The 12,566-nt window shown below is 44.3% G+C and overlaps 1 protein-coding gene across 15 annotated transcripts in view; it reads right to left on the bottom strand.

Annotated features, from left to right (window-relative positions):
• The window catches only part of PPP2R5C (protein phosphatase 2 regulatory subunit B'gamma), a 131,895-nt gene that overhangs the window by 32,875 nt on the left and 86,454 nt on the right, over nt 1–12,566 (bottom strand). For all 15 annotated transcript variants that reach the window (XM_033420368.2, XM_033420371.2, XM_033420390.2 and 12 more), the window contains one exon: nt 155–265. In XM_033420368.2, coding sequence (XP_033276259.1) covers nt 155–265 — 111 coding nt within the window. The remainder of the gene's footprint in view (nt 1–154; nt 266–12,566) is intronic.

Genomic DNA, 12,566 nt, shown 5'->3' with positions numbered 1-12,566 from the left:
TGTACAGGTCTGCAGGATCTATGACACCGAAGTGCAGAGGCCCATCTGCGACCAGCTGGAGAGGCCCAGGCCCAGGGCTCCTGCTTCGGAGAATCCCCCGACCCCACGCTGACCCCCGCCCTTCTGTGTCTGGTGCACCCCCAGAATCCAGTACCTGCAGGTGAGGCCAGGCTGCTTCTAACGTTGGCTCGTCTTCCTCTGGGTCAAATTCTGCTCCCGTAGGGTTGGAGGAAGGTGGTAATGTTCGAAACATGTTAACTGCAAACTAAAATCCACATATCCTATAATTATAACCAGGACATTAAAAATATTTACAGAGAACATTTAAAACAATCTTAAGGAATTCTAATGATAACTGCTTCCAATGGTTATCTGGCTCGTCCTTATTCTCAAAATTCGGAAGTGGTGTGGGTCCTGAGAGCCTGGGTCAAAGCCACAGCTAGACCCACGGCCGTGGACAGCCAGCCACCAAGGTTCCTGCCTGACCTTTCAGATAACCAGTGCCAACAGATGCTGATGGGCAGGGATGACACCTAAGGCCTTTGTTATATCCAGTAAGTGCAGAGCAAGGAGAAAAGTTCAAAGCGCTAGTAAGAAAAGGGTGAGATTACGAAAGAAACAGCAGAGATCAAAGAACTGAAAACGGTGAGAAAATGGCAGAGGCCGCTTCACATGGAGGTCGGGCACAGCTTCCCTGCCAAAGTCCTCCACAGTGACAGTGATGAGAGCGGCAAGTCAAGACAGAGTAACTTCCAGGTGGGTGGCTAGAGGATCGTTTCCAGAGAAAGGGCCGCAATGTTAGCAAGGAGAGGAGTCATCACGTCACGGGACAGCCTGGTCCGTGTGCCCAGGGACTGGACGGGACACACAAAGTCTGGACGATTCCCTTGCATGCCTCATGGCCCTCTGCTCTGCTCTCCACCCTGTACTGTCCCTCACCACTCTCCCCCACCCCAGGCTCCAGTCAATCTCCATTTCATAAAAATCAGCATGTTTTATTTACAACAGATGTTTTCTACACAAAATCCACAATTCTTTGGAGCACAGGTACATTTTACTGCCTGTATGGTTAATATGAATAAAGCACAACATATATTGACAGGTTCCTGATATAAATGTAGAAGTCTAGTTTTTCACTATCACCAATTTATAACCTATGTTTCTTTCGGAGTCAGTTTAAATATGTTACCTCACCGAATCTCTGAACACGCCATATGCCGGTTACAGAGCTCGACTCTAGTGATCAAAAAAAGCCCTCCGTCCTTCCAAGCCCAGAAGCACAGAATCAAAACACCTGACCTACAAGATAGAATCCGACTCCACTACGACAGCGAGGGTCTCTACGGAGGGTTCAGAGCAAACCTGGCTGTTCGGATAACAGTCTTGTAAAGACCAAGCTAAAACTCCACGGCACCCGTTTTGTTTTATCCTGTCTTCCTGCAACACCATTTTCCATGAAGAAAAACACACACTCCCCAAGTCCTGGGCTCTAGAAGCGCCGAGCATCAAATGTTTGCTCTCTGCGTCGTGCGAGAGGAGCAGACGCAGACAGTCCAGGAATGGGAGCAACAAAGAATGGCTGGAACGAGTAACTAAAAGCCAGAAACAAGGAATGAAAGAAATCTTTTAATAGAAATATGAGTAATGCTCCTCTGACGTAAGTAAAGAGAGGAGGAGGAGGTCTGGAACCGGTGAATGGGGTGTGTGCACACGGCCCAGCAAGAGGCCTCCCAAACCACAGTGACCGGTGAACACAGGCTGGGACAGATGTTGTCAGGTAGAAGGGGCGCGTCCTCCACCGCTGGTCCCCAGGCCCCCCGATCCCAAAGCCCACAGAACAGAAGAAGGGGACACTGGGAGCCCAGCCACCGTCTCCTCCGGGCCTGCGGCGTGGGGATGGGGGCAGCAGAACCAGCCCTGTAACCCCTGGCTGTGGAGTGCAGAGAGGACAGGGTCAGAAAGGAGCCCAAGGCCTCTGTGGGGTGCGGCACTCCTAGGGGGGCGCAGCACTCCTGGAGGGGCTTCCCAATCCTCTCCCTCAAAGCCAGTGATCGGGGGCTCCAAGAGTCACCCAGAGACCAGGGTGGGGACGGTGGATCCAGGCCGCGTCCCCGGGGGCAGAGGTGTCTGTGGGCACCGCCGCGCTGCCTCTCTGGGAGACTTGCCCGAGTGCCGTGACATCGTGGCACAGGGCACTTAGAGGGGAGCACACACACGGGCCACCTCGGAGGCTGCACGTGAGGGCCGCAGGGGTCAGCGGGGAGAGAGCAGTGGTCAGCTCACCCGGGCAGGGGCTGGAGGCTGGGGCACAAGGGGGGACGGCTGCCCCTCAGGGAGGGTCTTTCGGGAAGCCCAACGTTCTCCAGAGCACAGATGCCCCCTGGGAGGGGCCGCCGCCCGGGCAGAGACCAGGCTGCCGCAGGACATCAGGCACAGGCGCTGCGGCCCTCGGCCCCTCCTCTCCCGCTTCAGGTCCCTCTCCGGCCAGGCTGCCCAAGGGGAAGGTGGGGACAGATGAGGTTCTGAGTCGGGGATTGAAGCGATAAACTAGGTGCGACAGCTGGAACCAGAGGGGCAGGGAAGGGAGATATAACAGATTGTGATTAAAGGCGATGGCTGAAAAAAATAAAACGTACCCGTGTGACACCTTAGAGTACCCATTATTCAACCAGACAGCAATCTGAGTGTCACTGTGTTGGCGTTTAGTAATTGTGGTCACATCTACATCAGCTGACTTTAAGTAAAGGAGAACGTGGGTGGGCCTCAACCAATCAGTTGAAAAGTCTTCTAAGAGCAAAACTGGTTTCCCTGAGGAAGAAGTAATTCCACTGTGGATGGCAGAGTCTGAGCCTGCCTCACGGAGTTCAGATTTGCCCCGTCTGACTCCACAAGGCATAAGACAGTTCCTCAAAAATCCACCCACCCGCCCACCCATCCATCCACCCATCCATCCCTCTTTCTGTCTCTCTCTGTCTGTCTCCATCCTGCTGGTTCTGTTTCTCTGGAAGGACTCTGACTGATCCACCCAGTCAGCTGAGATTCCTGATGACCTGCTGTAGTAAAGCTAATGATTCCAGCCTAAAGTTGAAGTCCCACTGCACAGTGTTCGGTCAGCTACAGCCCGTCCGCAACACCTACACATTCACCGAATCCCAGGTGCTGAGTCAGGGGCCTGCAAGGGGCCATGGACCAACTTGCTTTGAATGCAAAAGTCCCCTTTTCATGTCCTGGGAGGAGGACCACCCTCGAACCAGGCAGTTTTATTACTGGCCAACTCTAATGGATAAAAAGTTCTATCTTTCACACAACAACAAAAACCTCACACTGTAATTTCTACCCTCTTTTCCTACCACGTTAATTTAATGCTCACCTCTAGAGAAGGCTAAAGATACTAAAAGCTAGTATGTAGATTAGAGAGCAGAAGGCAAAAATCAGGCCACCTTGAGCTGTCCATGGGTTTCTAACCCTCCACCTTTTCTTAGCACAGCAGCTTCAGGGGTCCAGTTAGTGGAGTGCCGTGGTGTTGACATCTGCACGCTGTCTGCACGCGTGGAGCGTAGTCTGAGAGCCACAGAAGGCGATCGTTGTCAGCATCACGCCATGGAAACCAGAGGGAATCTGTTTCTACCGTAGGCCTAGAAGTCTTAGATCTGATGCAGACCGCGCAGCCCCATCACCGCCTCTCGGCTGAGACGCACCGATTCGGAGTGCACCGTGCCCTGGGCACAGAGCTAGAGTCAGCTCCTGCACAGAGAGAGGCAGTGTGGCCTCGGGGCACAGCCTCACCAGGCCCTCTTCTCACTCAGACCAGGACCCGAGACTGAGAAGCCTGCTCAAGCTTTGGTTTCCTCACCTGTTGAAAGAGGGTAAAGCCTCTCTTTGCACTGGGCGCATGGGACACAGACACGTCACCACGCGTGCACGTATGTGACCCGCGCAGCCCCCGCGTGTGGCGTGGATGGACCGTGGTGGTAGGAAGCCCCTGCTTTTACAGCTTTCTTGACATTTTCTACTTTCAGTATTTAAATGATCCTGCAGATGTTCTTCTCCCAGTTGCTAAATTTATTGAATAAACGCAAACCAAAATTGCTCAAGAAGTGTTTATGCAAAGTTCTCACAATTCAATAACACGCAGCCTTTCTATACCTGTAATATTCATCACCAGTGGGCGAAGTAATAAAATAGTCACGCTGTGACACAACTGCAGTACAGTGGAACATATAAAGGTTTAAGACAGGAAGGGATATGCTCCAAAAAGAAACACTGATAATCTAATTTCAGAGACAGCAAGGAAAGAAAGGTTGATTATTCAGTTCTGTTTAAATGTGTTTTTGTTGTTTTGTTTTTTTTTTTTGGCGGTACGTGGGCCTCTCACTGTTGTGGCCTCTCCCGTTGCGGAGCACAGGCTCCGGATATGCAGGCTCAGCGGCCATGGCTCACGGGCCCAGCCGCTCCACGGCATGTGGGATGTTCCCGGACCGGGGCACGAACCCGTGTCCCTTGCATCGGCAGGCGGACTCTCAACCACTGTGCCACCAGGGAAGCCCCAGTTCTCTGTTTAAAACCACAAAGGTTTTCTTTTTGGGGGGTGGGTGGGGCCGTGTTGGGTCTTCGTTGCTGTGCGCGGGCTTTCTCTAGTTGCGGCGAGCGGGGTCTCCTCTTCATTGCGGTGAGCGGGCTTCTCATTGCAGTGGCTCCTCTTGTTGCAGAGCACGGGCTCTAGGCGCGCAGGCTTCAGTAGTTGCAACATGAGGGTTCAGTAGTTGCGGCTTGTGGGCTCTAGAGCGCAGGTTCAGTAATTGTGGCACACGGGCTTAGCTGCTCCGCGGCATGTGGGATCTTCCCAGACCAGGGATTGAAACTGTGCCCCCTGCACTGGCAGGCAGATTCTTAACCACTGCACCACCAGGGACGCCCCAAGGGTTTTCTACTATGCTTTTGATTTTGTTTTATTCATGTGATAGGGTTTATAAAGGTGAGTCCACCAAAGGCCAAATTACAGCTCTTCCTCCTATAACAGGAATGCCAGGTTCTGAGGGTCATATTGCTAAGAGATACATTTTGGAGGTGGGGAGGTAGGGAGTCCTTCCACATTATATTTTAAATAGAAAGCCGTCATTTGGTTGCAAATGATATAACTGGAAAAACCAGCAGAGACAACAGTCAGACCATCACAGCTGGGCCACCCATACAAAAACCCAAAACCCCAACCTAACAGCAACATCTTCTCCACCAACAACAGGCAACGAGGAAACATAACCGATAGGAGGACCCCAGGTACTAGGCCACAAAAATGACCAAGGGCCTAGGGACTCACAACCCCCTTGTAACCCAGTTACAAGGCTTCAATGAGAGCATGAAAACCCTAAGAAAGGCACTGAAGGATACCCGAACGAATGAGGACCCTTCCCTTCTCCAGTGTGAGATGACATTGCATCACAAAGATGTAACTTCTCCACAAAGCAATTTATACTTTAAAAGCAATCTTACATATAACTCTAACTCGTTTTTTACGTGGATGGTAAAAATCCTAGTAGCAATCTTAAAGGGAAGAACTGTCCCCTTCCTCACTTGTAGAATTAGTTCAATCTGGTTTCACAGCAGAATTCAGGTATCATCCTGGGGAATGTTCGCTTGACGATTCACTCACTGCTGACCCTCCATCACCTGCCGTAGCGCCCGGCAACTAGTAGATCCTCAAAGACCTGCTGAGAGCAAGCGGATCCTTTGGGAAAAGCACCTATCGGTCACCTTATTAACTGCAACACCAAGTAATTACCTAAAAACTTCCCGATTAAACCTTAGCTCTCAGCTGCAGTGTACTTTCGTCAGGGGAGCCTCCCCCGACCCAAGGCCCGGTCGGGTCCCTGATTTCAAGCTCTTCTATCATCCTGCCCCTTTCCTTTGCGATCTTTGTCTCAAATATAACCGGATGGTCGGGTAATTCTTGGCCTAATGTCTTCCCTCCTGGTACCACCTCCCAAGGTCCATGGTACCGCCTGGCACAGAGCAAGCACTCGCACGAGAGGTGAGTGAAGCTGGCTCTCCTCCTCCACGAATCCACACCGCCACTTTCTCTAAGGCAAGAGCTGCTTTCAAAGAATGCAGCTTTACCTCCAAATAGATGCCCGAAGAAAAGAACTACAAGCTAAACCCTTACTTTGAACAGCCTGCTATTTTTACAATCACTAAAATATGCTCTCAATCAAAGTTAAAGATCTAGAAATAAATACCTACAAATCTTTGTAGAATACTTAATAAAGGAAATTTACTCTCAAGTTTTCAACAGTGGACTTTTAAATTTTATGACCATTTCACAACTAAGTGTATAACAGCATCTTCTTCAAATGAAAATATGCTAGTCATTTATAATTATGCATAGGAGTTTATTTTTTACTTTTATTTGTGAGTTTAAGAATAGAAAATTTACCTGCAAAAGATAACCACTCATCTGTAATACTTATAATTCAATTGGTGCTATTTAAACACAACATTGGAACTGCAAGTTTTTCTTAAGTTGTTTACTCTGGTCCAAAGGTGAGTTTTACATAAGGCTTCTGAATGATTTATTCCCTAATATCTTGTTATGAAAAACCTCAAGGCAAAACAGTTGAATTTTATAGTGACTAACGATATAGCCACCAACTAGACTTTACCATCAACGTTCTTCCCTGGTGGTCCGGTGGTTAAGACTCTGCGCTCCCAATGCAGGGAGCCCGGGTTAGATCCCTGGTCAGGGAATTAGATCCTGCATGCCGCAACTAAAAGATACCACACGCTGCAACTAAGACCCGGCACAGCCAAATAAATATAAAAAATAAAATAAAATTTAAAAAACAAAACAGAACTACACATTCTGCATTCTACACCATAGAAATGAACTGAAAAGGGAAGGGAAGCTTCAGAGCTAAAGTACTTATTTCCTAGTCATATATGTAGACCCAACTGTTTTCTTGCTGTGGGCCCCCCACCACTGACCAGATGCATACAGTTACAAAATTATAAATTATGCAAATAACCTTCGGTTAGTATGTTTTTTAGAATCGTTGTTGGATCACCTGTGTGGATGGAATTAAGTACTGATCGAGTATCTATTATAAACGAAGCAGAGACTTATACTTCTGGACAAGACAGAGTAACAGGAATGGGATTTGCCCTACTTCCTGAAACAACCAAAAAACCCAAGGAAAAACACATGGAATTCTGGTTTGCAAGACATGGATTTCAGATAGTGCAAGACAGAGAGAGATTTCTGAGAGATGGGGAACAAATGTCCCGCTTTCTCCTTTGATAGAATTTCCAAGTTGCAGCACAGGGAGAGAGAACCCGGGTGAAGTCCAGCAGACACAGGTGGTTAGAATCTGCAAGGCAAAGTCCCAGAGAGAAGAGAGCTGCACAGAGAGAACTCCAGAGATTGCAGAGGTCCTCCTGAACTATTCAGAAGTGGACTGAATAGCCCACTGGGGTGAGAAAACTACTGGAGGCTGCAAAAAGAACCACCTGAAAAGACCAGAGAGACCCAGTATTCACCCAGGGCCAGAGCAGTTCCTGTTCCCATCAACGAGACTGGAAAAATCCATTAATTCACAGAGGACTGGGCTCATAATCAGAAGGGTCTTGTCTCAGTCGTGGGGGATAATTAGCCATAGAGTGATTATGACTATAGTCCTTCCTAACACATCTTAAAAGCAAGAACCAAAAGGATCAAACTGTTTGCAAGTAACTGCATCCCAAACAAATCCCCAGATATTACTAGAAGCATATCAGTACGCAGTACTCATCAAGGCAAAACCCACATGGTCAGACGTCCAATAAAAAAATGACCAGACACGCAAAGCAGCATGAAAAATGTCATTTATAACAAGAAGGAAAACCAATCAACTGAACTGACCTGGAATTGACACAATGGTAGAATTAACAGAGAAGGCTAAGATAGTATTCTGTGTGTTCAAAAAGTTAGGTGGAGACATGAAGATATGGAAAAGACACAAACTACATGAGATGAAGACTACAGTGTGAGAAGAAAAATTTATGGAGGGAAATTAACAAAAGCTGAGACATAGCAGAAAAGGTTACTGAACTTGAAGACAGCAAAGGGAATCACCAAACGAAATACACAAAGAAAAAAAAGACTTTAGAAAAAAAGAGCATAAGTCAGCTGTGGAACAACTCTATGAGGCCTAAGACACATTTCACTGGAGCCTCTAAAGGACAAGGTGTGGGAGACAGAAAAAAATATCTGAAGAGATAAGGGCCAAATACTTTCCTAAATTTCATAAAAACTATAAATGAACTCCAAAGACAAGAAAAAGAAGGAAACTACACCAAAGCACATCATAATCAAGTTGCTTGCTTAAAAAGAACAACAGAAAAAAATCTTAAAAAGTAGCCAGAGGAGAAAAAGATACATTATGTCCAGAGGAACAGAGATAGGAATGGCAGCAGATTTCTTACCAGAAGTAATGCAAGCGAGAAGAGAGTGGAGCAAAATTTTTAAAGGATTAAACTTTGACCTGTTGTTCTATACCCACCAGAGGTATTGTGGGTTCAGCTCCAGACCACTGCAATAAAGTGAATGTCAGAAAAAAGTTAGTCACACAAAGTTTTTGATTTCCCAGTGCTTATAAAAGTTATATTTAAACTATACTGTAGTCTATTAAGTGTGCAGTAGCATTACGTCCAAAAAAAAAAGTGCATACCCTAGTTAAAAAAATACTTTATTGCTAAAAAATGCTAACCATTATCTGAGCCTTCAGAGAGTCAATCTTTTGCTGTTGGAGGGTTTGAAATATTTTGAGGATTACCAAAATGTGACACAGAGACAGGAAGTGAGCAAATGATTTTGGAAAAACAGTGCCAATAGACTGGCTTGATGCAGGGTTGCCACAAACCTTTAATTTGTGAAAAACACAAAATGTGCGAAGTGCAATAAAGTGAAGCATAATAAAATGAGGTATGCCTGCATATCTTTCAAAGTCAAAGGCAATCCTTCAACAGATGAATGGATAAAGATGAGCACATATATACAATGGAATATTACTCAGCCATAAAAAGAAACGAAATTGAGTTATTTGTAGTGAGGTGGATGGACCTAGAGTCTGTCACACAGAGTGAACTAAGTCATAAAGAGAAAAACAAATACCGTATGCTAACACACATATATGGAAACTAAAAAAAAAAAAAAAAAAAAAAAAGTGGTACTGATGAACCTAGCTGCAGGGCAGGGATAAAGAGGTAGACATAGAGAATGGACTTGAGGACATGGGGTGGGAGGGGGAAGCTGGGACGAAGTAAGAGTAGCATCAGCATACATACACTACCGAATGTAAAATAGGTGGCTGGTGGGAAGCAGCCGCATAGCACAGGGAGATCGGCTCGGTGCTTTGCGATGACCTAGAGGGGTGGGATAGGGAGGGTGGAAGGGAGGCTCAAGAGGGAGGGGATATGGGGACACGTGTATGCATATGGCTGATTCACTTTGTTGTGCAACAGAAACTAACACAGTGTTGTGAAGCAATTATACACCAATAAAGATCTGTTAAAAAAAAAATCAAAGGCAAAAGAAAGACTTTTCCAGATGAACAAATGCTAAAAGAATGAATCACCGGTAGATCTGTGCTACAAGAGAAATCAAAGAAAGTCCTTCAAGCAGAAGGAAAGTGATATCAGAATGAAGAACACTGAAAATGATAACTATCTGGTTAAGTATAAAAGAGTTTAAAAAATTATTTAAATCTCTTTAAAATAGAACTGTTTTCTAAAAATAATATACGGTGGGGTTTATAACATATGAAGAAGTAAAATGACAATAGCAGGAAGACTCGTGGAGAAGAAATAGAAGTACACTGCTGTAAACTGATATTTACATGGTGTATTGTCACTTGAAGGCTGACTGTGACAAGTTAAAGATGCATTCTAGAAAAGCTAAATAATTGAGATCAAACAATAAAGAGTGATAGTCAAAAAGCCAACAAAAGAAACTGTAATTATAAAAGTATTCAATTGATCCAAAAGAAAACAGAAAAAGAGGAAAAGGGAACAAAAAACAGATGGGATAAACAGAGAAAAAATACAGCAAGATGGTAGATTTAAACCCAACATCAGTACTTAACAATGCAAGTTAATGGTTTGAGTACCTCAACCAAAAGGCAGAGATTGTTTGATTAAGGAACAAGACTTGGGCTTCCCTGGTGGCACAGTGGTTGAGAGTCTGCCTGCCAACGCAGGGGACGCGGGTTCGTGCCCCGGTCCGGGAAGATCCCACATGCCACGGAGCGGCTGGTCTCGTGAGCCATGGCCACTGAGCCTGCGAGTCCGGAGCCTGTGCTCCGCAATGGGAGAGGCCACAACAGTGAGAGGCCCACGTACCGCAAAAAAAAAAAAAAAAAGGAGCAAGACTCAACTATATGCTGTCTACAATAAGCCCACTTTAAATATAAAGATACGAATTGGTCAAAAATAAAAGGAAGGAAAATTATACACATTAGCACTAGTCAAGAGAGTGCTGGAGTGGCTATATTAATAGCATACAAAGCACGTTTTGGAGAAAATAATATTACCAATGATAAAAGGATCATTTTATAGTTATAAAGGAGTCAATTCAACTAATAATACTAATATTTATGCACTGAATAATATGAAGCACCTTATACAACTACAAGAAACAATTAGAGATAGAAAATAAAAAACCCCAATTACAGTAGCACCCAAAAATAAAAGACTTACTTATGAGTCTAAAAACATACATAGGGGATCTACATGTTGAAAACTATAAACAAAGATGATCAAAATGGGGATATATACTGTGTTCACGGATTGAAAGGTTCAATATTGTTAAGACAGCAATTCTCTCCAAATGTATATATTCAATACAATTCCAATTAAAACCCCTGAAGGCTATTTTGTAGATAACGACAAGCTGATTCTAAAATTTATTTGGAAAGATAAAATAACTAGAAAAGCCAAACAATTTGAAAAAGAATAAAAAGGTTGGAACGTTCATATTACTTGATCTCAACATTTACTATAAAGTGACAATAATGAAGACGGTATGGCATAAGCAAGAGGATCCCTAGATCAATGGAACAGAATACAGAGTCCAGAAACAGACTCACGAATATGGTGAATTAATTTTTGATTGAGGTGGAAAGGCAATTCAATGGAGTATGGTTAGTCTTTTCAACAAATGGTTTTCAACAAACACTTGGACATCCATAGGCCAAGAAACGAAACTGACAAAATGGATCACAGATTTAAATGTAAAACTAGAAAATCTTGAGGAGAAAATTTTTTTGAGTTTGGGCTAGGCAAAGACTTCTTATATATGACACCAAAAGCACTAGCCATGAAGGAAACAAATCAAAAATTAGACTTCATCTAAATGAAAAACTCTGTAAAAGACACTGTTAAAGTAAAAAGACAAGGCACACACTGAAATATTTGCAAATCACTTATCTGTCAAAGCATTTGTATCCAGAATATGTAAACAAGGCTCAAACTCAATAAGAAAACAACCCAATTAAAAAACAGGCCAATGATCTGAACAGACACTTCCCCAAGGAAGATACACAAACGAACACAGGAAGAAATGCTCGGCATCATTAATCAAGGAAATGCAAGTTAAAGTCAAAATGAGATAAAAGGACTCAAGACACCAAACGTTGACAAGGATTGGAGCAACTAGAACTATCGCACGTGGCTGGCGGGAGTGCAAAAAATGGCACATCTACTTTGGAAAACAGTCTGGCAGTTTCTTAGAAAGTTAAATGAATACTTAATCATACGACCCAGCGATCCCACGCCTATGTGCTCGCCCAAGCCAAAAAAAAAACAAACAAAAATCTATGTCCAAAACTTGTACGTGAATATTTATAGCAGCGTTATTGCTAAAAACTGGAAACAATTCAAATATTCCTCAACTGGGCAGTGGACAAATCATGATACCTCTATATAATGAGATACTACTGAGAAAAAGGAACAAACCACTAATACATCAACAACATGGAGGAATATCAAACAGATTATGCTAAGTTAAAGAAGCTAGACTCAAAAGGCTACACACTCTCTGAGTCCATTTATATGACATTCTGGAAGAGGCAAAATGACAGAGCTAGAGGACGGATTAGTGGTAGCCAGAGATAATGGATAAGGGGAAGGTCTGAGTTCAAAGGAGTAGCATGAAGAACTTTTCTGGAGGGTCATAAAACTGTTTTATATCGACTGTGGCGGCGGTGGTTACATGACTACACGTATTTATCAAATCTCAAGAGAACTCCTCACTAAAAACGTAATCTTGCCGAATGTAAATTTAAAAATAATTTAAAATGTTACAGAAAGATAGTAAATATTTTCTAGGCTCTAAGTTCTCAAACCTTCTTGATTCACAATGCCTTTAATATCTTAGTAATTCCTTCACTGTGCCCCTAGACCAAAAGAAATACCTATCAATTTAGGAGCTTAAAAAACCCCAGCTTTAGTGAGGTATAACCTTACTGTATGTAAAGTGTACAGTTCGATACATTTAACATTTACATACATCTGTGAAACCATTACACAATCAAGACGAT

Source organism: Orcinus orca, chromosome 2 (assembly GCF_937001465.1).
Source record: "Orcinus orca chromosome 2, mOrcOrc1.1, whole genome shotgun sequence".
In the NCBI taxonomy this organism is placed as follows: Eukaryota; Metazoa; Chordata; class Mammalia; order Artiodactyla; family Delphinidae; genus Orcinus; species Orcinus orca.
Note: the sequence above shows the minus strand (reverse complement) of the source record. Positions and strands in the feature narration are given on the sequence as shown.